Here is a 26573-nt window from a genome sequence, read left to right as displayed (position 1 = left end):
TGGGAGGAGCTCCCTCAGCCCAACCCGAAGCCGCCCCGTGGTCTGATTTCAAAATCCTGACAGTCACCCCACTGAGTTGGGAAGCCAGGTGGAGGAGGATTCTTCCAGGAGACACCCCTTCCTGTGGGAACTATCCCCGCACTCTGAGCACTACTCCTTCACCCCAGTGTCCTTGAGGGCACGACCTTCCTCTGGCCCTGGAACAGAACTCCTTCTTTGCTGACCTGGGGCCAGCTCAGATTTTCTCGCGCCTCTGAGGATATATATGTCTTGGCTCTCTTTGCCTCCACAAATCTCCATTCAGATCTAAAGTACAAGACTCATTCAGTGAAGATTCAGAGATACCTTCAGATCTTTGCTAATAAACTCACCTTCTCGTTGCACAAATGGTAAACCCATGGAAGGGAAGGAACTTGCGAAAGGTCACAGAGAAAATAACGGCCAAGTTAGGGGCAGACCTACATCTCCTAACTCCAGGTCTGTTTCCACTGCCCCATCAGGCTGATGCTAAGGCTTGTAAAATACTAAAGTCTATGCAAATAGGAGGAATCATTCATATTCCCTCAATGACCTTTGATTTCACTCTGTTCGCTCCACCGCAGAAAGAAGGCAAGGTCAGGCAGAGCCCTCTATCTCCTGCCTGCACTCACCACCAAGAAAGTTCCATCCCACCCATCAGTTCAGACTGGCTGTCAAGGCAGGAAGGATTCTGAGTGATTCTGAGGCCTGAAGAGGGCAGCCCCCACCTCTTGAAGCCTGTACCAAACCGTAACCCCTTTCTAGCTCAGCTTCCCTCCCCTCCTGCTCCCCCATTCTTTGCCCCGCTGACAATAAGCCCAGCACACCCTAAGCTGAAAATGATCTCTATGCTCCAGAGCCTACCCAATCCTGAGTAGGGCCCGCTGAAGGGTACAGACCTCACAGCGAAGACAAGGACCTCACTGAACTGACAGATACCTCAAAGAGACATCAACTGCCCTGAAGGGGCCGAGACCTCACTGTGGGTACATGGATCCCACTAAGGGATCTCAGATGCCACTGAAAGGGTGTGGAGCCAGCTAATAGAATATAAATGGCATTGAAGTGCATTGGTCCCACTGAGGGCACATCTCCCTAGGAGGTAGAGAGAATAAAGACTTTACCAAGGAGATATGGACCCCACTGAGAGGACCCAAACCCCACTGAGGGGCTTCCAACTACACTGAGGGAATGGACATCACGGAAGGGCCACAGACCTCATATAGAGATGACAGCCCTCACAGAGGGGATGAGACCTCACTGAAGAGCAATAGAACCTATGGACCTCACTAAGGAGATAAGAACCTCACTGTTGGGAGGAAGGCACACTCAGTGGAGCAGGATTCCTACATACAGAGGGTCCTCCTCCCTGGCTCCAGCTCTGAGAAGCTCTCCCCTATTCCCTCTCCCCAGGCTTTCTCCCAATTCCTAGCACTGTTCCCAACCCATTGCTGCCCCCTCCTGTCTATAGGTGACATTGCAGATGCTGCGCCCATAGATTTTGAGCATGCCAGGTCATCTCTGAACCCGGAGTCCTGGGGTGGGGAGGGATGGAACGTGTGTCCAGGGACTTTGACCAATCCACACCATCTGCTTGTGGGCTGTGCCATGGAAGTTTGAATCAGCAGCCTCAAGAGAGGGAACTCTCGTCCTTGAAGATGGGTAAATAGTACAAGCTGTAGTGTGGTTGAAATTTCTGAGAGTGGGGAGAAGATGGATGGATGGATTTGGAAGAGTTGGATGAGATAAGACACCATGAGATTAAGGTGGGAATGATAATCATAATAATATAATGAAACATTTTATATTTGTTTATAATAAATACAATTCATTCATATTTATTATAAATAAATGTGTTTATTAATTTTCCTCCTTCCCTTCCTCCTGGCACTGAGTTGGTGCCAAGTCCTTTACTAAGCACTTTCTATGCATTATCTTATTTATCCCCACAATAACCTTCTGAGATGGATGCTATTATTCTCTCCATTTATCAGATGAGGAAATTGATATTCAGAAAGATTAAGTGTCTTACTCAAGATCACACAGTGTTTAGTAAGTGGTAGCACCAGGAAAAAACCCAGACTCCTAGAGAGTACAGGGACACCACCACCACCACCATCACCTCCACTACCTCTTTCTCAAGTTGTGGTTTCCAGAGCCATATTAAAATCTCTTAAAATGAAGGCAAATAATTCCAGCCTACTGATATTCTGGAGTGGAATCTGGGGGTCTGCTTTTCAAGTAGTTTCCCAAGAGATCCTAACATACACACAAGTTTGAGAATCACTGTCTTATGGACAGAGGTCCCAGAAGGTGTTGCAGTTGAAGGGGTCTAGGAAGTGTCTGGGGTCCGGGAAAGGGTCTGAGGTCACAGGAGGGGTCTGTTATCCAAGGAGGGGTCTGGAGGTGAAGAAATGGCCTGGAGATAAAGCAGGAGCTGGGGTCAAAAGAGGGGTCTGAGGGTGAAAGAGTCTGAAGTCGAAAGAGGTGCTTGGGGTTGGAGAAGGGGTCCGACGTCGGAGGAGGAAGACCTTGAAGTTTAAGGAGGGGTCTGGGGTCCAAGGAGTTTGGAATCAAAAGAAAGGACTGGGGTCAGAGGAGTCAGATGAGGGGGATCTAGAGTCTGAGGATGTTAGCTCAGACTGGAGGGAGGAAGGGGTTTGGCCCCTGAGCTGCATATAGTGCCAGGAGCCGCGGTGGCTCCTTTTGCAGCGCGCGCTCCCCACTGCTCCCACTGCGCGGCCGCGATCAGCCGTTCAGGCTCTCCATCCACCTCCATTCTCGTATCCACTGCAGACTGACAGCGCCGGAGAGGCAGGGGCGAATCAGACCCCGACATCGCCGAGGGTGGCGGGGAGGCGCCCCCTCCCGGCAGTCCGGGAGCTCAGGCCCCGCCCTCCGCCCCTCACCCCCCACCCCCACCCCGCCGCAGCCACTTCCGGCAGGCGCTGCTCTGCTGGGGGGCGCGGGCGAGGATGGCGGCGGAGAACGGGGCCAGCCAGGAGAGCGCCCTCGGCGCCTACTCGCCCGTGGACTACATGAGCATTACCAGCTTCCCTCGGTTGCCGGAGGACGAGCCGGCACCCGCGGCTCCGCTGCGGGGACGCAAGGACGAAGACGCCTTCCTGGGAGACCCCGACACTGGTGAGGCCCACTGGCCCCATCCCTGCCCCTCTTCCGAAAGTCCCTCGTCCTCAGTCATCTGCGCGGAGCATCCTCCTCCAACCTCCACCCCCCTCCTCTGGACCTCTCGGTTCTCCTCCCCTGTCTCTGTTAATTATCTGTTGGGATGCAGGAAGGTGCATTTCTACCTTAGAGGCTTAGGATGCGACAAGGGAGAACAATGCCAGAGACTGCAGTAGGAAGGATTGGTGTTACCTCTTGTGAAGAACCAACTAACAAGGAAGGAATGTTGGAGGGGAGAGCCTAAGAGCAGCTGTAATCCCCCAGAAGAGGGCTTTTTCTAGTCAAGGAGAATGGGATAGGAGAAACCAAGTCAAGTCAGAGACTGCAGAAGGAGGGATAGAGGATAGATCTTGAGAAGAACATCCCCACAGCCAGGGATCATGGGAAGGAGATGGGCAGAAGCTGAAAATCTCTTCATGTCCAGGGAGGGAATAAAGAGAATATCATTTACCTCTATCGGGGAGTGCTGGATATTGGGAGACAGGGGCATGGACTGAATGACCTCTTGAAGTCCTTGGAGACTAGAGAGCTGGGTGCCATCACTGTCCTATGATTATTTCACCCCTCCCAGAGAGATGGATCAGGCTGGGATGTTGGTAAGATTACCCCCCCCCCCCCATGCAGGCTCCAGGGTTTTACTGTGTTCTGTTCAGCCCTCTGCAAGGACTGCAAGGGATGGGGGCAGGGTAGAGAGGGAGGAGATAGGGTTTGGGGGGAAACCAGGTGGCCAGGAGTTCTCTGAGCATCCCTTCCTAATGCTCTCTTTCCTATCCAGGTGGCCCAGATCCATCCTCCCCTTCATTCTTCATCTTCCATCCCCCATCCCTTTTTTCCCTAAACGTCACTTCCTGGCATTAGAGCATCCTGCCTCTCTCTCTTTCTCCTGCACTTTGCAACTTATCCCTAATCAGCCTGGCAGATCATGCTTCTCTGGCCCGGCCTTCTGTGACCTGGCCCTTCCACAGCTTTTCCCAGCCTGACAGCCCCAGATTCTCTTCCCCTCCACAGCTTTCTAGTCAGCTGGCCCTGATCAGCTCCTCCCAACCTGACGGGCTGCACCCTACCTGGAGTGGGAGTGAGGGTGGGGTTTGGGGACTTACGGGTTGCAGAGCAAAACTTCTTTTCCAGAGCGAGTATCCCTGGTGTCAGAAGGTAGCAGCGAAGTGGGAAGATGTGTTCAGGCCCTGTAGTCAGGGATCAGGAGCGCTGCTTCTGGTCCCAACACTATCCTGACTCACTGTGTGACAATTGGCAAACCTATGCTGTCCTGGGCCCCAGTTTCCTCTTCCAGCTTAACAGGGAATGCCTGTTCTATCCTAGAAATTGGAAACCCCTGATATGTTTTGCCCTGGTGCCCTATAAATGTCTTAGCATTTATCACAGCCTGTGATTATTTATTTGTGTGATTATACAATTTCTCCATATCTGTAAGCTCCATGAGGGCAGCGGTCATGACTCTTGTTCACCATCCTTTCTCCAGCATCTAGCACAGTGCTTACCACATGGTGGATACACAATAAATAATGGTTGAATGAATAAATGAATGTGGGAGATCTTAAGGTAGAAGAATGGCAGGGGAGGGATTTTGCAGGAGTACCTTGGAGAGTTCAGTACAAGCTCTGTGCTCACCCGTACAGAAATCTAGCAGAGACCCTGGTCACCTGAGCTTCTGGGAACTTTATGCCAAGTTTGCACACCAAGAACCACAGGACCATGCCATGTCTCCCAGCCCTACTTTCAAACCCCAATGCTCCTCTGGCCCAGCTGGCCCACAGAACCATTCCTGTGTTCTTAACCTGATGATGCCACTTAGTGACACTGCCCCATCCTCTTAGCTGGGACCTTGGTTGTGCACAGCTAGCCTCTAGGCTACTGCCCCCCAGAGCCAAGTGCCAGATACCCAGCAGGCCCTGTGGAAAACACAGCTAGATGGTCACTACTCCTAGGATGGGGAAATACTTCTTTCCTCTCTTCTGAGCTCCAGTCTCACGTATTCCTCTCCCTCCCAGGCTTCAGCCTATAGATGTCCTGCAAGTACCTCACATTCAGCATGTCCTATGCTGAACTCATTGTATCATACCAAACACTACTACTCTTTCCCCACTGTCATTCTCAATTAATGATTGACATTCCTTTAGTCTGTAAGGTAGAAATCCCGGGGCCAATCTTGACTCCCCCTCTTTCTCTCACTTACAAATGGTGATCAGGTGCTCTCTGTCCCTTCTCCTAAATAGCTTCCAAATCTATCTCTCCATCACCATCCCTATGACCACCATTGTAGGCTAAGTCACCATCCTCTTTCACTTGCATTACCTTATAGACCTATAGTTGCTTTTCCCGCCTCCTGCCTCTTTCTCCTACCCCCATCCACCTACCACCCTATTCTTCTGATCAGGTTACTCCCTGATTCAAAATTTTTAGTGACTTTCCTCTTAAGGGAGTAAGCAAGCCAAGGATGGCTTCAATCTCCACCCAAGATCTCTCTCCTGAGCTCTGGACCTGCATAGTCAACTTCATTCAAGGTTCTTTTGTCATAAACTCAACTAAAACTGAGCTGAATCTTAAAAGAGAAATTAATTGGGTAGCATAACTGAAAAGTCCAGGGATATCAGGATTCAGCCATAGCTGAATCCAGATACCTAAAAAGGAACTGACTTTTCTCTATCTTTTGCTCTGCCTTCTTTTTTATTGGCTTCATCTTCAGAAAGCCTCCCATCTTGTGGGGGCAAGATGCTCCCATATAGCTTTTCATCCTACCAATTTAGCAACCTAGGCAGAAAGAGAGCCTTTCTCTTTCTCAATGGTTCCAGCAAAAACTACAAAGTTTAAGTCTCATTAGCTTGGTTTTGATCACATACCTGTTCTTGAACATTCACTGTATAGGGGCTGCCTGTTTTCTGGTTGGCCTGACCTGAGTTATATATCTACTCTGGTCAGGGATGAGGGAGTTGGCTGAAAGAGGGGAGAGGTTGATCCCTAAAAGAAAATGAAGGTACTTTTATCATAAGAATGGGGAATGGCATCTAAGCAGATAAAAATAAGATGTCTGCTAGGCCAACTGCCTCCAAATAGCTCCTCCTTGTGTCCCACAAATTTAAAGTAGCCAAAATTAAACTCATCATCTTTCTCCAAAAAGTCTTGTTTTCCTCGGTCCCAAGCTAACCCTTTCCCAGGGTCCTGCTGTTGCTCTTACACATTGGTAAAATCAACATTATTATTGTCCCAGGACTTATATAGGGCACATAGTGAGTATCATAAAAATTTTTTTGAGTAAATAAATAACTCAATGATTGGCTGAATGGTGGAGTAGAGAGTCTTGAATAGATCCAACTCTGAAGGGGGCATCTCACCTTCCCTTCCTGCCTCCTCAGCAATGATTAGAGAAAACAGATTTAAGGACAAGTACCTGGAAATGTCAACTAGAATTAATGTGGAAGGTTATTTTTTGAGGATGGAAATGGCTCCGGATGCCATGTAGAGCACTGGAAAGGAGGCTGTCCTGTTACACAGGAACTTGGCTCTTACCACTTATTCACTCTATTTCCTTGAGTAGGCAGTATCACTTTTCTCAGCCTCAGTTTCCTCATCTGTAAAGAGGGCAGACTAAAAAGCCTATTTCATAAAGTCCTGGGACCTCTTCAATGAGAGAATATATGTAAAGTATCTGCTATATAGTCAGCATCAATAAATTTCAGCTCAAGACTCTTCCCTACACTTCTTTTGAAACCTCTATGGGCCAAGGAGATTTCTGCACCTACAGAGGGTGTGTAACATCTGTTTGTTGAATGAATTGCAGTTTTATTTACAGCCTTTGTGGTGCTGAAGGTTAGAACATGCATGATCAACTGAGGGAGGAGGATCTCAAAAAAGTTTCTCTTTTAAAATAATAATTTTAAAACAAATTATATATATACATGGTATAAAAAAAAAGTCACAGTGAAAAAAAGTAAAAGTCCCCTTCTCCATCTCTATCTCCCCCTTTCAAGAGTGGTTTTTTTTTCCTTTTTATTTACAAATATATTTATTGATTAAAAATAAAGAAATAAGTGGTAAAAATATCAAATAAAAAGTTTTCCCATCTCATCTCTTTCCCACTTTCAGTATCTTTTCAAAAGTAACCACTGTGAATAATTTATAAAAAGTTCTTTCATATATAAGCATTTTTATTTATGTATGTGATTTCTTATTTACACAGAAAAGGGAGGTGTGGATCATGGAGGGCCTTGAATGCCAAGCCAGCAAGCTTTAATTTTATCATGTTGGCATCATTGAAAAACAACAATATTTTAAACAGGAAAATATAACATAGTCAATTTTTAACATTATCTCACAGTCTTGTAAAGGGTTTATATTCCTTAGGTACCCAAAGTATTTATTAAATGAATGAGCTTCTAAAAACATATTGTGGAGTGCAGCAAGGAATTAAGATCAAGATACCAGTCTCTTTACTGTTCACAAACACCCAGGACCTTTAGGTCATTTAGGGATCTGATTTTGAGGCTCTGGCGTGGAAAAGGGTCCCAGCCTTGGTCAAAGTGGGAAAGGAATGGAAATAACATTGAGTGAGCACTAACGTGGTGCCTGGAAAACTTTGTCTCGTGGAATCTTGGTATCCATCCTGCCATTTAGGGATTAGCCTCATTATTAGGATGAGGAAGGGAAGGCTCATGACTTGACGTGACTTGTCCAAAGTTGCCTAGCAGCTAAGGCTTTCAGGTCTTCCTACCTCCACTCTTTATCTTTCTCCAGTCCATTTTCCAGAGAGCAGCCAGAGTGATCTTTTAAAAACACGAACCACATGACTTCTCATTCTTACTTAAAACTCTCCAGTGACCTCCCATCAGTCTTAGGGTAAAATCCAAGCCCCTCACTAGGCCCACACAGCTCAGTGTATCTGGCCTAGCCTCCACCCCTATTACTCTGTATCCTTGCCTACTACATCAGAGCCACCCAGGCCTTGGTTATTTTCTTCTAATGCACCAAGCTTATTCCCATCTTAGGGACTCTGATCTCTATTCCCACTTTCTGGAACAATCCACACACACTCACACCCTTGCTCTACATATGGCTGGCTCCTTCTCATACTTCATTTCTCAGCTTAAAAGTCACCTGCACGAAGAGGCCTTCCTTGATTTCCCCAGCTAAAATAGCCTCCATTGTTCTCTAGCATTGCATCCTTCTTTTTCTTCATAGCACCTGCCACAATTTGTAATTATATACTCCTTTGTTTTCTTGTTTGTTGTCTTTTTCTCCTCTGGTTTATGAATTCCATGAAGGAAAGAACTGTCTGTACCTTTCCTCTAGCACCTACCTTAGGGCCAGACACATAGCAGGCCCTCCATATTTATCTAAAGAATGAATGGATAAATGAAACAAGGTTGGAGGCCAGGATCTGTCCACTCAGTTTACATAGCTGCCTGCTTGCACAAAAGACTGGGCCCCAGCTGAGCAGGATCTTGTTTTCAGAGAGGGCCTAACCCCGACTTCTCCAGGAAATGTTCTCAACCCTGGGTCCTGGATCCAGGGAAATTTGGCCTAGGATCAGCTGGGGCGGGAATATAGACGCCGTGCCTCCCAGCTGGGGTGGGGAGGGGCGTCTCTTCCGAGCCGGGAACCGCCGCCCCACCCCACCCCCGTCTTCCTTGAGGTTCGCTGGGGAGAAAGGTGAGCAGTATTGGTTAGTGGGATTTGATGAAGGAGGAAGGGCGCGCGGAATAGCTCCGCCTGGAGCGCGGACAGGGGCCGGTAGGGGGCGCCCAGACCAACCCCCGGCCGCCCGCAGACCCCGACTCCTTCCTGAAGTCCGCGCGGCTGCAGCGGCTGCCGTCGTCGTCGTCGGAGATGGGCAGCCAGGACGCGTCGCCGCTGCGGGAGACGCGCAAGGACCCGTTCTCGGCAGCTGCGGCCGAGTGCTCCTGCCGCCAGGATGGGCTCACGGTCATCGTCACCGCCTGCCTCACCTTCGCCACGGGTGTCACTGTGGCGCTCATCATGCAGATCTACTTCGGGGACCCCCAGGTGAGGATGGCGGGAGAGGCAGTGCGGGGGACTGGGGAGCAGGAGGACAAGGAAGCACTTGAGGAGACTGTGGGAATTGAGGGATGAGCTGAGTGATGCGAGGGTGACAGAAAATGGAAAGGGGAGAGGGTGGTGACTTGGGAAAGGAGGGTCCCAAAGGCGGAGGTGGGGGTTGGGGGGGACCGTCTTTGAGGCACTAGCGGGAGGAACCTGAACAGGTTGGAGGGTCTTGGGGTAACAAGGGAGGGTTCATAGGGAAGAGTCAAGGAGACAAGAGGGCAGGTAAGTGGAGATGCTTTAGGGAGGTGGCAGCTCCTAAGGCCTCCAATCTTGTCCCCTCTCCTCTGCCCCCCATACTCCCCCCCCCCCCAGATCTTTCTTCAGGGTGCCGTGGTGACAGATGCTGCCCGCTGCACTTCACTGGGCATTGAGGTGCTCAACAAGCAGGGATCTTCTGTGGATGCAGCTGTGGCAGCTGCCCTGTGTTTGGGGATTGTGGCCCCACATAGCTCTGGCCTGGGCGGGTAAGGAGCTCCCAGCTGTCCAGGTTGGGGTTCCCCAGGCCTACTCCTCTTCTTCTGGTCTGTTGATCTCTTGTGTGGGGGGGGGGGGTGGGGGGTGGTCTTCCAGTTTGGGCAGAGGGGCAGCTGGGTCCCAACTCCTTGAATTTTCTGCTCCCAATCTCACCCCTTTCTTCCTCGATGGAGTCAGAGGAGCAAAGCTGCTGTAAGGAAGATCTGGAGGTGTTTTCAGAAGCTTCTCTAATGGGAAAGAAAATTTCTAAACTCTAAAGTGAGATGCACAGATGGGGGTATATTTTTAGAGTAAACTTTTGGAGTCACAAATCCTTGTGAGTCTGATGAAAGCTGTAGACCTCTTGCCTTATAAATATACACACAAAGTTTTCTGCACACAGTATAAGGGGCTTATCAGACCCTAGGCTAAGAATTCTTAAAACAGGTTATAGACTGGTCAGCCATGGGCACACAGGCTGGTTTGGTTTGCATGCTTTGTTACTGTTGTTAAAAGTTGAGAGTTTTCACATAAAAATCCAGATTTCCAACATCTCTTAAACAATCGGGACTTCTGGTAACACAGGGCTCACATTTCCACATGGCTGCCATTAGCAGGAGCTGAGTAGAAGCTGCTTCCTGTGATCGGGCATATGCTGTCCACTTTGCCATAGTTTCTACCACTCCATATCATATTTCTGTCTTGCTTTCCTTATTTTGTTACTTGACTGCAGGCATTTGAGTTTGCAGCCCCTATCTTAGATGGAAACAAGTCACTGCAAAGGGACAAGTTGAAAGAGTCCACATCTTGGCTCCTGTAAGACCTGCCCTCCAGGCCTATGAAAGAAATTCCTCTTTTGGTTTTGCCCTATCTGTCCTTACATAATCCAGTCCTGGGGGAGGGGTGGGGACATGCCAAGGAGGCAGGTGCAGGAAGCTGGCAGAAGTCCAGCTCTCATCTGTAGTGAGTGTGGGGGGCAGAACAGCCTGCTCTCCCAGTCTCTGGGTTTTCCCTAACCACGGATTAAAGTCTCCAGTGACAGGCTGGTGGAAGAGGCACATGGACCCTGGGTCCCCAAACCCTTCAGCTTTACTCCCCACCCTTGTAGAATGGCTGAGTCTCTGGCTGGGGAGAGGGCTCAGATACCTAACCCCTGGTGACAGCCTGAGCCTACAACCCTCACCATTGAGAGCGGTAGATTAATTGCTTAGAGGGATAGCATCTCATCATCATCGTCCCCCTTCTGTGTCTCTCGCAGCGGGGGTGTGATGCTGGTACATGACATCCGGCGAAATGAGAGCCGACTAATTGATTTCCGGGAGTCTGCGCCAGGGGCCCTCAGGGAAGAGGCCCTGCAAAGATCCTGGGAGACTAAGGTGGGGACCCTGGTGGGAAAAAGGGGTTCAGGGGTCTCCCTTCACTGCCCTGCTGCTAACCCAAGCATTACTTTACTGAGTATTTACCATGGGGGTGGGAAAAAGTTGAATAGGATGCTTTTAGGCTTTGAGGGAGACAGCCCCAGAATAAAATAATGAACCAAAAAATCTGGGTGATCAGTAACAGGCAATGCAGCAACACCTTACTTCTGTGGCAGGCAACCTTGCCTATCTGGCACATAGGAAAGGAGAAAAAAGGCCACTGAGTAGCCCGAGGAGATGTCACAGAGTTGCACTAAAGCTCACACATCTCACCCTAAGCCTGTTGACTCCAATTTTCCCAGCCCACAACACATTGGAAGATGAGAGAGGAACTGCTAGAGGCGAACCCACTATCAGGGTATTTAGTGCAGTGGCAAAAGCCAAACATACGTCTGAATTATTAATTCAAAGTAATGTGAAGTGATAATGAAAAAGTTAAAAGAAGGATCCTTGGCCACCATTTTAAAAGACAAGGGTAGGAAAAATCCAATGTAGACAAGTTTCCATCTCATTGGGTTATGTCCTGGCTCTTAAAAAGGGTTTGCTTAATTTATAAATCCAACTATGCTGGAGAAAGGAGGACTTTCTGTATTTACTGACAGGAAGTCAGGGAGATGGATGGGAGATATCGTGGGAGAGGGAAGGAGCTATGACCTACTCACCCCCTTGGGGTGCTTGCTGGGGAGAGCTTGCCCCTCCCCTGGGATACTTGGCCTGTATCTCTCCCCTGTGCCAGCCCCCCATCCTTGACTTGGGGCACTGCGGAGTTCAGCCCAGCCCCCCCCTTCCAGTGACCTGGTCTCCTCTCTCCCTCGCCTGCCCGCCTTGCCCAGCCTGGGCTCTTGGTGGGGGTCCCCGGAATGGTGAAGGGGCTACACGAAGCTCACCAGCTCTATGGCAGGTAAAGATCCTCCCGCTGGGGACCAGAGGCCCCTGCCTGCATTCCTCCTTGGGTGGCCTTCCCCAGCCCACCCCCAATATCTCCTTCCCTTGCCATGACTCTCCTTCCCAGGAATCCCCCTCCCCCCAGGTCCAGTCCTCCTTCCCCCAGGACCCCTCCCCCCCAGGACCCCCTCCACCCCCTGCTCTCCGGCCCCCCCCAGGCTGCCATGGTCCCAAGTCCTGGCTTTCGCAGCAGCTGTGGCCCAGGATGGCTTCAACGTGACCCATGATCTAGGTCAGTGGGGCCTGGGGGTGGGGGGAGAGGCATGCGGTTGATGGAGAGGGGAGGGGATCCTCTCAGATGTGGGGCCCAAGCCAGAGAGGAATATCCCACCCTCCTCTTCGGATCCCCTCCCCGCCTCATCCCTCCTTCACCTGGTAGCAGCCCCAAAAGGGGCTCCGGGAGGGGCCCCATATACATCCCCGCCCCCGCCACAACAGTCTCCTGGGGGGCCAGAGCGCTCAAGCCACTCAGCCCTCATCCACCCCACCTATTGCGCATCTCGGCCATCCAGTTCAGTCCCCGCGCCCTCGCCCAGTCTCCCGTCCCTGCCCCCAGCCCGCGCCCTGGTCGAACAGCCGCCGCCCAACGCATCCGAGCGCTTCCGCGAGACGTTCCTGCTGTCGGGCCACCCGCCCCTACCCGGCTCGCTGCTGCGTCGGCCCGACCTGGCCGCGGTGCTGGGTGCGCTGGGCACCGCCGGCCCTGCGGCCTTCTACGCCGGCAGCAACTTCACCCTGGAGATGGTGGCCGAGGTGAGCGCTCTCAGGGTGCGGGAGCGGGGCGCCGCCAAGGGGCGCGGGCGCGCTGGGGACCCTCCTCTCCCAAAGGAGCCTGTTGCAAGGACGTCGTCCCCTAGCATTTCTTTCTTCCCTGCCTTTCTATATATATTACTGAGGATTCAATTTATTTGAATTTGCAGACATACGAAGCTAGCCTATGGTGATGGAAAGCAGATCACTGGTGGCTGGGGGTGGGGGTGGGAGGATGGGAGAATACAGTGACTGGGAAGTGGCACTGAGGGAACTTCCTGGGGTGATGGAAATGTTCCATCTTGATTTGCATTCATCAGGACTGATTGATTGAATGGTCCTCTTCAGATCTAAGCATTTCAGTGCAGGCAAATGATATCTCTCTCTCTCTCTCTCTCTATATATATATATATATATATATATTTTTTTTTTTTCTTTTTTTTTTTTTTAACTGGGGGCCCACTGCGCTCCAGGCACAGGTGCCACAGTGGTAGCAATAGTGAACAAAGCCAAAACGCCTGCCCTGAGGGAGCTCACATTCTAGTGGAGGATGTAGACATTATTCCATGGTCACTAGAATAAATGTAAAATAAAATTTTAAGTATTACAGGGGAGAGAGGTATGAGGGACTGATGCATAGGGACTCAACGTTGACATCCTTGAAGAAATGATGGTTGAGCTAAGACATAAGTAGGAGTTAAATAGCCAAGATGGAAGGAAAGAGTATTCTAGGCAGAGGGAACAGCATGTGCAAGACTCCTGAGGTGGGAAAGAACTTGTTTGCTCCAGGGTTAAAGCCAGGGTAGCTAGAGTTCAAACCTGAGAGGAGCCCATGGTGAGAAATGAGAGCAGGACTTCCAGAAACCAAGTGTAAAAAAATGGTTCAGGCCACCAGCAGTACACCGTGTATTGATAATCAACAGTCAGGTCCTGTACTCCCTATCTGACCACTGGATGATAGTTTTGGAGAGGTGGGCAGGAGCTACCACCAACAGCAGGTCTGATGTGATCTTATGGACCAACCAGTCTCAAACTTTAGCTCCAAGAGAGTTTGTTAATATATGTCCCTGGGCTTCACACCCAGAGATTGATTCAGCAGGTCTGGGGTGGTGCCTAGTAGTTTGCATTTCTAATAAGCTCCCCAGTGAGGCCAGTGCTGCCCTTTGAGTGACAAGGTTCTAGGTCATAGTAAGGAGTTTGGGTCTTTTCTTAAGAGCCACAGGAAACCACTGTAAGGTTTTAAGCAGAGGAATGTCATAATCACTCTGGCTGCCAAATGAACATATCAGTGGGGCAGGCAAAGGTGGGACCAAAGCCAGTAGCTGGGGGATAGAGCCTGGGTTGGGGTGTATGCCACTGGTGATGTGGAAAAAGCTTATGAAAAGGCTCCACCACTTAAATAGCTTCTTTGGGAGCCTCAGGGTCTTGCTTTCACTGTTATCTCTCATGTCTTTTCATTCTACTCTAGCAACCGTCACTTGAACATATTACTATAAAAACTGTTGAAAACACTTTTCCCCTTAAACTTTATAGTTAGAAAAAAATTTTGAAGCTACAGAAAAGTTGCAAGAATGCTACAATGAACACCATATACTCTTTGCCCCAAATCCCCACGTGCTAACATTTTGCCACAATGTTCTCTGTATGTATAGATAGATCTGAACCATTTGAAAAAGTGTCAGACCTCATGATACTTCAGCATGCATGTCCTAAGAACAAGGACATTCTTTTACATAACCACAGTACCATTATCACAACTAAGAAATGTAACATCAATTTAACCTTATCATATAATAGACAGTCCATATTCAGATCGGAAAAGGTGCTACTTTGGAGAATGTTCTCAGGTTGAACAACAGATTCCCCAGTCTTCTCCCACCTCTTCGTCCAGCTATGCTTCTGGGGCTGCTTATAAATAATCACTGTCCCTCATCTTTAACAGTGCTTAACAGCCTTGTTTCATAGATTCCGTGGGAGGTAGGTACTATTATCACTCTTGGTTTATTTTATCTTAAAATTTTTATTTATTTATTTTTGAAATAATTAATTTGCATGGTTAACATTCAAAAGGTACAAAAGGGCTTTCCTCACTGCTGTGCTCCAGCCACCCAGTGCCCCTCCCTGAAGTCAATCATTGGTACTAATCTCGTGTGTATCCTTTCAGAAATATTGCTTATACAAGCAAAAATATAGATATATATTATTTACCCTTTTTTTTTTTTACACACACACACAGTTGATAGTTTCTATACCTAACTTTTTTCACTTAACAATGTATTCTGGAAATCATTGAAAACCAATATACAAAGAGCTCTTTGTATCTTTCCCTGACTGTACTACATTCCCAATTACTTATCACTCACATTTTTGAGGTGAGGAAACTTAGTGTACCCAGAGAGATTCAGTAACTTGTTCATGACACACTGTTCATGAGTGGTAGAGCTGGAATTCAATTGATGTCCTTATGATTACAAATCTTGCCACACTGATTCCCCTCAATTTTCCAGAATGCCTATTTCTGGTGCTGAGAGAGAGGGCTGGTGCCAATCTGTGCCGGTGCCTCCTCTCCTATCCCTGCCAGACCTTGTGGAGACCCTGCCTTATTTTAGCTTCCCTGAGCGCACAATCCCACCATGCCCTTGGATTTTCTCGGGACTCAGGGACAGCCTCCTTCAGTGGTGATTGACAGGACTGAGTGGATTGACAAAAGGTGTTACCGTCAAACCCCCACATGTCTGAGTCTGAGGCAGTGATGGGTTCTGAGAACTGTCATCAATAGTTTTGAATATGGAAAATTATGTTCAAGATAAGTTGCATAGGCCAGCTCAATGTTTTTCTCATCAGTGCAGTGGGGGTGATTATATCTATCTCTGCCATCAATTGTGGGAATTAAATAGGTCCATTATTCACTCAGCATTCAACAGAGCATCTGCTCTGGGTCAGGTCCTATGCTGGGCACTGGAGTTATGGATGTGTTGTTAGAGGCCCATTGCAAAAGGACTTAAAAGGGAAGTCCAGGAGAGTACTGGCTTTAGACCCTGCTGAGTCCAGGACTCAATCCACATTGTCAGGACTTGGTCTGTCTGTCTGTCTCAAAACTCTACTTTCCTCTCTTTTAATTCACTCTCTGTCAGATCCTTTCCACAGAGTGGTCCTTGCCAGCCCACCTTAAGGCATCTTCCCAGGAAGCCATCCCAAGGTTTTGTCTTATTGTTCTATCATAGGTCTCATAACTATTCCCAAACCAATCACTATGGCCACTGAAAAGGAATGCTCAGATTAACCAGACATACATCATGTACCCTCTCCTGGAGGCGGACAGGGAGAAGAAGAAGATTCTAAGTATCAAAGAATAAAACAAAGACTATCAGAGTTTAAAAATTAACAAACAACAACAACCCAAGTTGACTTTATTAACTTGCCAGACCAAGAACATACACCAGCCAAGAAATTCACTTTGAAGTTCAATGAGAATGGAAAAGTCAAGGGTTTTAAGTATTAAAAAGGAGGGGATTCATAGTGGCTATGCTAATTTAGGATGGAAAATTAGTACTCTGGATAAGATGGAAGGAGTGCATTGGGGTGTAAAATTGCTTTATTGGTTGGTAAGGAATGCTCAGATATATCCAGTGTCTGGCCTACCAGGGTCATTCAAAGTTCATAGTTTTGTAATGGCGTTAACTGGTTGTAGAAACACAGAATTCAGTTTTGACTTCTAGGCAAGGGCCGCTAAGTGGAAAATCTTCCTATTACATAGGCAGAGAGGACAGCACATACAAAGACATGGAGGCATGAGTTTAGGAACTGTAGTTTACTCTGGGTGGCTGTACAGAGCTCACTGGAGAACAGAAGAACATGAGGTGGGAACGTAGGCAGGGGTCAGATCACAGAGGGCCTTGAATGCCAAGCTAAGGAGGTCATTAATGTAATGTACCCAGCACAATGCTTGGCATATAGTAGGTGTTAAATGTTAGTGCTTTTTCCCCCTTCCTCTTTCCTGGATACCCAGGGCTGATGGAGTTCCTGAAAGCTATGATGGGGTTGCAGAAGGCATAAAAATAGCAATCTGTCTGTGATCCAAGCATTTACCAGAGGCCAAGCCCTCATACTCACCCAGGTGTGGCATCATTCTCTCCCCTCCAGGCTCAACACGCAGGGGGTGTCATAACTGAGGAGGACTTCAGCAACTACAGTGCCCTCGTGGAGAAGCCTGTGTGTGGCGTGTACAGAGGTGACCTCTCCCCCAGCTCCCAGGTCCCCCACTCATGAGAAGCTTCCCTTTTGCCCCGAGATTCCTCCCATTTCACAGGAGAGAAACTGCAGCAGTGAGCTGTCTTGGGCAGCTAGCCCACCTTCTAAAGTAGTCATGGGGTCAGGTGCCCCAGTACATAGGATGTTGGGAGGCTGGTTACAGGCTCAGACCTGGAGGCTGGGATTCTGGCCGTAGGTTTTCTTGATTTGGGCTCCATGTTCCATGTTGCCCCAGCCCGCTCCCCAACCCCACTTGAATTGTCCTGTGCCTCCTAAGAAGAATTTGTAAGACTACAGTCCACCCAAGCTTTGGGGTAGAACAAGCACTTCAAAGCAGTCATAGACTAGCCCCCTCACTTTACTGAAAGGAAACTGAGGCCCAGAGAGGTAATGAAACTTAACTCTCAAAACTCAAGAAAACCAGAAAGGAAACCAGGAAAACCAAGTTAATGACATGGGTGAACCCAAGGTGGTGGGTTCCTGGGTTGCTCAGAAGCAAGCAGACCTGGATTTCTTCTCTCCTGGGTCCTGTACCTCAGAGCATGCCCAGCTTCTCTTCCCTCTAGAAGGGCCAAATCATCTTAAGCCCCAGGAGAGTCCACCTCTGAGTTCAGGTTTCCAAACCTTCAAAATCCAGCCTGATTCCAGAGGCAGTATATGGAGCATAGAAAAGAGAAGACCTGGGTTCAAGTCCTGGCTGTGGCACTCAACTTGAACAAGTCACATCTCACTCTGAGTCTTGATTCCCTTCTTAAAGTGGAGATAATAATGGTACCTACCTCTCAGGGTGCTGATGAAGATTTGATAAGATGATGTAGGAAGTCACCCTGATCAGAGTGGGCACTGCATGTGTGTTTGATTTACCACCCCACCCCCACCCCCAGCCTGGGTTCTCTGGGTAATGCCAGTACCTTGGGTGCTCTGGGTTCCCCTGTCTCTTTCCACTTAATTGTACAACCTTGGACCAGCCTCTCTGTGCCTCAGTTTCCTCACCTATAACAAGAGGTGAGGAACTATTGTGAGGATTAAATGAGTTAATTAATGAATGTGTTATGTGTCAGGTATTATTATTAGTCCTTTGATGTCCGAATATCTAATAACAGGATCTCAAATAGTAAGAGGAGATTGCTGCTCCCAAAAAGTCTTGGGTTGGTTGGGACCTTCAGGGGCCCTGAATAGTATCCTGGCATGTGGGAGAAGCTGTTAGGAGGCACATAGTAGACCAGAAATCTGGACCTCTAAATACCTGGTCCTGCTCTGCCAATGACCTTCAATGAGAACTCGGGCAAGTCAAAGCCCCTCTTAAGCCTTGGTTTCCTCCTATGGCAAATGAAACTGAAGACCAGTGTTCTGGGTTCAAGTTCTAGCCTTGCCCCTGACTTGCCATTTGAACTGGATGGGTTCCCTTGCCTCCCAAGTCTTCAGTTTCCCCATCAAATGAGAGATCTCAGTGCAGTAGTCTCAGTCTGTGTGATGGTGGAATGTGGAGATGTTTCTGTCCCTCTGCTTTGACCCCTCCCCTGCCATCCAGTCATTTCCTGTCCTCTCAGGCCACCTGGTTCTCAGTCCCCCACCCCCGCACACGGGCCCTGCGCTCATCAGTGCTCTCAACATCCTCGAGGGCTTCAACCTCACCAACCTGGTGTCCCGGGAACAGGCTCTTCACTGGGTGGCAGAGGTAAGGCCAATTCCCCACCCATCCTGGCTCTGGGGACACTGGGGTTGTGGGGTTGGAGTACTGCCACAGGGCAGGATTAAATTACCTCCGAGTTTTCTCACACAGAGTATTCACTGGGTGTGGGTGCTGGGAGGGGACTGGCAGCCCTTCCATATCTCTGCTCTATTTTCAGACCCTGAAGATTGCACTAGCCCTGGCCAGCAGACTGGGAGATCCAGCCTATGAGCCTACCATCACTGAGAGCATGGATGACATGCTGAGGTGGGTCGGGGCCAGGATCCTGGGGGCTGCAGAAGTAATGGTGGGGGGAAGGGAAAAAAATCAGTCCAAAAGTAGCTGGTGTGGCAATAAGGCCTGAAGTCACAAGTCAATTTCAGCTCAATCCCAACTCACAGTGTGGCACTGGATGCCTCCCCCGCACCTCAGTTTCCTCATCTGTATAATGAGTTGGTCTGCTTCATGTGGTTCTCAAATTTTTTTGACCCTAGCAGAGCTCCTATAAGGGCTCATCTTTCTCCCCCTTTTGAGTGGAAGAAGAAAATCTAATAATAAAAATAGTCTCCAAGCAAACTGTGGAGGTGGTGGGAATGTTTACTGTGATATATCTGCTTAAGCAACGTAACATAGTTCAGACTGTGGACTCCGGGTCAGACTGTCTCAACTGAAATCCCAACTTCACAGCTCCCTAGCTGTGAGACCTCGGACAAGTCATTTAAACTCTGTAAGTCTCAGGTTCTCCAAGAGAGCCTGATAATAGTGGCACCCACCTCATGAGGTTGTTATGGGGACTAAATGAGATCACACATGTAAAGCATTTAGCACGTTGTCTGGCACATAGTAAGTGTTCAACGGATGTCAGTTATTATTATTATTATTAATTAGCTATAGTGGTAAAGATGGTTAGTATTTATCTGCTAGCATACTTGACATAAAGGCTAGCTAAGGGACAATCAGAAGCCAAAAACACAGTTGATGTAAATACGTATCCTTACTCAAACAACCCTCCATGAATTAAATTGGAAATGATGATACTATAATTAAAAAGTAAAAAGAGCAGCAACTGAAAAAAAAAAATCAGTTCAAGGCCAGAAGGGTGACGCTAACAACCACGTGTCTCCCTGCTAAACCACCTAAAATAAAGGCATGTCTGTGCCTGCTCTGTATGGCCATTAGCCTTCTTGACTGAAAACTGAATGAATGCCTATGTAACCCTTGGTAACTTGTCACTAATCAATTTGAATAACCCAACTAGCAGGTACTAGATAAGGAAACTTCTGTTGAACTAAAAAAAAAGTCTAGGAAATTGCATGTTGTTTTCCACCATTGAATCACCAAAAATTATTAGTGAATCATTGGTCTGTACTACAAGTATTTTCAGACTGGACTCTGCAGTTCCAGGAGAGGCTGCAGTCAGGGACAAGGGGGTTGGGGAGAAGCCCATTCAAAATGTCTGAGGTGCAATGGGGCATTTTTCTGCCACTTCTGAATCCCTCCTCCATGTTCTGGGAGCCGAGGGAGGAACCAGGAAAGAGTCTATGATGTTATTCTGCCATTTATTCTTCAACACATTATTTGAGTACTTATTATGAGTTGGGCTCTGTGCTTGAAATTAAAAGTCTATGTAGTAGTGATGAAAGACTTGTGAATTAAAAAGCAAGATTAACACAAATTTCACTCTAAAACACACATACCTATATTAATTAATCCAATAAATATTTATTGAAGTCCTACTATGTGCCAAGTCTGCCTGTACCTTGAAAAGAAAATTCTAACAGTAAAGATTCCTGAATATAAAGTCTCCCTGACTAAACTCTTAGAATTTTGTCCTAGACCACAAACATTAGGTTACATTTATTCAGTTTGTTCATTCATAACAAATATCTTATGAGTGTTCACTATGTACCAGGTACTTTCATAGAAAGGATTAAGTGAGTAATGTCAAGTGATTAAAGAAGTTTTGATTTTAAAATTACATAAATAAAAAGTTGGCTCAAAAGAGAATCTGAATAACATCTAGATAAACTCATTCAGTTCAACAGCTATTTCCTGGGTATTTCCTATGTGCTAGGAACCAGTGAGCTTCTCCCTTCATAGACCTACTAGTCCAGTGGGGGAAACAGATGTTAATCAAATAAAGTGTGTCAGGTGGGTGTAACAAAAGCCTGTTGTCAGTTCATCTCCCATCCCTTGTCTTTTCAGCAAGGTGGAGGCCGCCTATCTCCGGGGCCACATCAATGACTCCCAGGCAGCCCCTGCCCCACTCCTGCCCGTCTACGAGCTGGATGGGGCTTCCACGGCTGCCCAGGTGCTGATCATGGGCCCTGATGACTTTATTGTGGCCATGGTCAGGTATGCCAGCTCACACTCAGAACCTGGCACAAAGGGTCATCTGGACCAGGAGGGAGGTGGGGGTTGGACTGGGGGTAAGGGCGGGCTCAGTGCTCACCTAGCCCCACTCGGTCCCCAGCTCCCTGAACCGGCCCTTTGGCAGTGGCCTCATCACCCCCTCGGGGATCCTGCTCAACAGCCAGATGCTGGACTTCTCCTGGCCCAACAGGACTGCTAACCACTCTGCGCCCAGCCTGGTAGGGCCTGCTTCCCGTTTCCCCAGGGACCCTGAGGCCAGGCAGGAGGTGTGGCTGGTGTGGCCACCCTGTCGTTCCTACTTTCTCTAGGAGCCCAAACAAGGTGTCCACTCCATTCCCGGACTCACTAAGCCTGGGGCTTGGGGTCTGGTGGATCCAAAAAACCCTTGCCACAGTCTGTCACTGTCTCATTTTATGATTTAGGAAAGGTCTCACTCCATCTCTAGGCCTCAGTTTCTTTACTGTACAATGAGGGTACTGACCCCATAGGATGCTTTGCACCTTTTTCAGCACTAGTGGTCTAGGACTGTGTGATGCCGAGCTGATGTAGCTCAGCCCTCTTGCTGGGCACCATGTGGGGAATCCAAGGAAGAGGGAGATAAGGAATTACTGTCTAATTGGGAACCCGCACTCTTGTACTCTACAAGTAGGACGCTGAGAGGTCAAATAGAAATGATCAGGGTAGGGATTATTCTGCTCTTCCCTTACCCCAGTCCCCACCATTGCCATCTTTCTTGGCTTGGTCCCATGTCCTGCCCATGGCAGGCCCCTAGCAGCCCCAGTGGGTCCATTTGTCATTCCCCCCTATGTACCCCAGCCATCTGGGAACCTTGCCCATTTCACAAACAGCTAACTATGGCCTGGGAAGGGACCAGTCCCCCATGAAAACTGGAAGATGCAGGAGAGGAAGAGAGGTTGAAAGGATGATGGTGTGGTCCTTTCCCTGTCTTGCCCCTCTCTATATCCTCCTTGTGGTCTCTAACCTCTGACAACAGGAGAACTCGGTGCAACCAGGGAAACGGCCACTCTCTTTCCTGCTGCCCACTGTGGTCAGGCCAGCAGAAGGGCTCTGTGGGACCTACCTCGCCCTGGGGGCCAACGGGGCTGCCCGGGGCCTCAGCAGCCTGACTCAGGTAAGATTTGCTCCATGGTGAGCCTTTTGCAGCCAGAATCCAGGTGGTGGCTCGGGCTGCAGATGCCCCTTTTGTCTCTAATTTTTTCCTGCCCCTTACTCATGTAGCAGATATGGGCTGAGGTCATTTTATGCCAGGCCCATGTGGGCACTGAGGATGTGGGCTGCTCTGAATGTGAAAATAGAAAAATGAAGCTCCATGTCTTCCCAGGTTGCAGGGGAAATCTCAGGGTCAGTAGAATTGAAAGGTAATACAGCATCTGGGCTGCTTGGGTTATGTCACCCTCAAGCCCCATCATCTCTCTGCCCAGCATCCGAATAGACAACTGGCCCTTTTTAGAGTCTGATTCTGGAGGTTTAGAAAAGAATGGCTGGCCACTCCACAACACCTCACAGAAGTCATGAATGTCTTGAGTGCCTGACATATGTCAGGCACATATATTGGCAGGTAGTGGGTTAACTAGCCTGAGCTTTGGAATCAGACAACCCTGTGTTCCAGCCCAAATGCTGTCAATTTCCAGCATGGTGATAGTGGGGAATTCCCTTAATCTCTCTGAGTCTCATCTGTAAAATGGACATATAACAATGGCTAATATTTATAGAGTTTAGTGCACTATGCTAAACTGCTTACGTGTGTTAACCCTTTTAATTGTCCCAATTCCATGAGGAATCCTTATTCCTAGTTTATAGATTTGGAAAACTGAGGCCCAAATAGGTTAAAAAGTTAGGTCAGTTTCCTTTAATTGGTGAGAATGGGCAGGGGGTTTGGTTCCAGAGCCTATCTGCACCCCTAACTGCTAAGTTAAAAGTACCCCCATTGTGTCCTAGATCACCCTCAGCTATTAACCCTGCCCTGGCCAGGGGGAAGGGACGGGAGCCCTGGGCTAGACTGAAGGAGACTGGGTGCTAGTGGTACCTCTCCCCTAGCTCCCTCTAATCCCTAGGGAGTGTCACTTTACCTGTCTGGCCCTCAGTTTCCCTCTCTTGAAATGCAGATGTATATCATAGTCTTGCCAGTCTTCTAGACTGTTGAGATGCTCAGGTGACACCTCTGGTGTAAGGGTTCTGAAGACTAAGGACTCCGGCCCAGGGGTGAGGGCTGGGAAGCCCTGACCTCCACCCCTCTGGAACAGCCTGACTTTTCTGCCCCTTGGCTGCCTACAGGTTCTGCTGAATGTCCTGACCTTGAACCGAAACCTAAGTGACAGCCTGGCCCGTGGCCGCCTGCACCCAGACCTGCAGTCCAACCTCCTGCAGGTGGACAGTGAGTGCAAAGTGGAAGCCCCCAAGGGGTGGGCACAGGGGTAGGCCTGCCATTTCCTGGTTGTGTGATCTTGGGAAATCCATGTCTCAACTCTGAGCCTGGGTTTTTTCATTTGTAAAATCAGATGCTGTTGTTCATTCTGCAAACTTCCATTCATTCAACAGTTCACACTGAGCATCTACTGTGTGCAGGCATCATCCTAGGTGCTGGGAATACTGCGTTCATAGGCAGATAAAAAATAATCAAGGAAATATCAGATAGCAAAGTAAGAGCTTTAAGACAGGGTGATGTAAGAGGACTGACTGGGTTATTGGAGAAGGCTTCTCTTGATAATACTTAAGCTGAGATCTGAAGACTGAGAAAGAGTCCACCATTCAAAGAACTGGGGCAGAGCTTTGTAGGCAGAGGGAACAACTAGTGCAAAGACCTCAGGACAGGAACAGGCTTGGTGTGTTTGAGGAATAGAAAGGAGACAAGAGTGAGTGAGAGAGAGATGAGATCAGAGAGGAGGCTGGGTCCAGATCATGGACCTTATAGGTCTTAGTGAGATGGACATGAGATTGGTAGCTATAAAAATCAAATATTAGATTTTGTTAGATACTGTTGTCTGTGAAGGGCTCTGAAGGCCTGCTCTCTCTGTTAAAGAAGGAGATTGGGAAATGTTAGAGTCCAGAATGAATTTTTATCCTTGCCATAGCTGGAAGGATTCAAAGGAATACATTTGCAGCTAGGTGATGTAATGCTATTTGATGTTGTATCTTTATCTCAAGAACTCCCTAAAATCATCTTGTTTGCAGAAATAAGACCAGATCTATATTGAGATCAGTGGGAGGTGAGGCTGGGGAGGCTATAGGGCTTGTCATGGAGGTCCATGGACTTAATCCAACTGAGTAAGGGAGAGATTAGGAGCAGATTTGTTTTATATTGAGGGGGCAGATTAAAGGGAGGAAAACTTAAATGAGGGAAATGAGGGATGTGTCTGGGATGATAGCCCAGGCAAGAGATGATGAGGTCCTGAACTTATGCAAGGCACTGGGGATCGGTAGTGAATAGACATTGTCCCTGCCTTCACAAAGCTTATGTTCTAGTTGAGGGAGACATAACAGGTCACACCTCAGAGGTATTTCAGGTTTGGTTCCAGACCAACACAATAAAGCAAATAGAGCAATAAAGCAAATCACAAATTTTTTGGTTTCCCAGTGCATATAAAAGTTATTTTTATACTATACTGTAGCATTATATCTAAAAAAACAATGTACATACCTTATTTAAAATGTGACACAGACACTAAGTGAGCACATACTGTTGGGAAAATGGCACCAATAGACTTGCTTAACATAACGATGGCACAAACCTCCAGAATGTAAAAAATGCAGTATCTGCAAAGCACAATAAAGTGAAGCACAATTAATAAATGAGGTATGCCTGTAAATAAATAAACAAAGTTAGGTAGCAGTAAGTAATTTCAAAGAAAAGAAAGCAAGGTAAAAATGAAAGGGCTGCTATTTTGCATAGCGGTCAGGGAAGTTCTCCTTGAAGAGAAGCCTTTTGAGCAAAGACTCAAATGAAATAAGAGAGCCAGCTTTGTGATTATCTAGGAGGAGAGCAATCCAGGCAGAGAGAACAGTAAGTACAAAGGCCCTGAGGTAGAAGCATGTTTGGCATACTTAAGGAACATCCAGCAGGCCAGCATGGCTGGAGCAAAGTTGAGCAAGGGAGAGAGTGGAAGGAAATGGGGAGAGGAGTTTAGAGAAGTAGTGAGGGCCCAAATGATCTTAGGCCTTAGAGGCCTTGGTAAAGATTTTGGATTTTATCCTAAGAGACATCAAAGCTGTTTGAGTGGAGTTAGTGACATGGTCTGCCATGTTTTAAAAGGATCTCTTTGCCAGCATGTGAAAAAAAGCTGTAGGAGAGGCAGGACTCGAAGCAAGAGATCTAGTTAGTAGGCTATTGCAATAATCCTGGCAAGTAGTAATGGAGGCTTGGTCTAGACAGGTGGAAATGAAGATCCCAAAGCCATTTAGGCAATATTAAGAATGACCAAATATTATTGATCACTTATTGTACATCAGGCTCAGAGCTCAGTGCTTTCTGTGCATGATCTCCTTTAATCCTTACAATAATTCATGTAGTAGATTCTCTTATAATCCCCATTTTATATTCATGAAGAGACTGAGGCTCAGAGAGGTAAAGTAATTTCCCCCAAGGTCATACAACTCCTCAGCAGAGGGACCGAGACCAGGACTCAAATCTGACCATAGGACCCTGGACATGCTATAAACACTCTAAATGTGTGTGTGTCGGGGGCTGGTTTTTAGGTGAGTTCACAGAGGAAGAGATTGAGTTCCTGGAAGCCAGGGGTCATCATGTGGAGAAGGTAGATGTCTTGTCCTGGGTCCATGGCAGCCGGAGAACCAACAACTTCATCATAGGTGTGAAGGACCCTCGGAGCCCAGATGCAGCCGGAGCCACCATCGTGTAGAACAGCGGGGTGGGGTGGGGGTCTTTGCTCCCCGCCTTTGCATGTTCCCAGAGTCCCTCCTTCTCCCAGGTTTGGTCTCAGGGGGACCCCAGGGATGCCCCAGATTAGGGGTGAAAGGGGATGCTTAGCAAACCCTATTCCAGAGTAACTGGAAAATTCTCCGTCTGGAGGCCTGGTGGTGGTGGTGGTGGGTGTTGGTGTCCACGACCAGGCAAGCGGGACCTTGAGGAGTCAGACTAACTGTCTGTCTGTCTCCCTCCTCTCCTCTCTCAGCCATGCTGGCCCTGAGCTTAGGGACATGCTTGCAAACCCTTCTCGAAGGTCCTTACAACCCCAACATCTCCAGACTGGCCTGACCTGGGCCTTGTCTTCCGGCTTCCTTCCCCTCTCCCAGCCTCATTTCTTAAATGACTAGGAATTTTTTAATGGACCATACAGGGGAGAGAGTGCTTCTCTTCTCCTTCCACCAGGTTGAGGCAGGGGACCTTGCATCTGGGGGTCCCCAGAGTGTTGGGTAGGGGTGGGGGTGGGACCAGCTCAGGGGCTTTCATT

At 48.2% G+C, this 26573-nt stretch overlaps 1 protein-coding gene across 2 annotated transcripts; it reads left to right on the top strand.

The window, feature by feature from the left end:
• Positions 1-2970: 2970 nt before the first annotated feature.
• On the top strand, positions 2971-26573 carry GGT7 (gamma-glutamyltransferase 7). Of its 2 annotated transcripts, none has more exons than XM_037812051.1 (15): positions 2971-3162; positions 8987-9222; positions 9595-9746; positions 10994-11111; positions 11987-12054; positions 12257-12330; positions 12655-12851; positions 16992-17079; positions 18650-18777; positions 18950-19038; positions 20977-21126; positions 21245-21362; positions 22139-22276; positions 23440-23532; positions 25858-26573. In XM_037812051.1, exons 1-15 carry the CDS (start codon positions 2994-2996, stop codon positions 25918-25920), a joined length of 1881 nt encoding a protein of 626 aa, XP_037667979.1. In that variant the 5' UTR covers positions 2971-2993; the 3' UTR covers positions 25921-26573. The 2 variants fall into 2 exon arrangements, with proteins under 2 accessions (XP_037667979.1, XP_037667978.1); XM_037812050.1 differs by having other exon boundaries at positions 23440-23539; positions 25858-26567.

The sequence above is a fragment of the Choloepus didactylus genome, chromosome 19, assembly GCF_015220235.1.
Source record: "Choloepus didactylus isolate mChoDid1 chromosome 19, mChoDid1.pri, whole genome shotgun sequence".
NCBI lineage: Eukaryota > Metazoa > Chordata > Mammalia > Pilosa > Megalonychidae > Choloepus > Choloepus didactylus.
The sequence above is the reverse complement of the archived record's forward strand: the minus strand, read 5'-3'. Positions and strand labels throughout refer to the sequence as shown.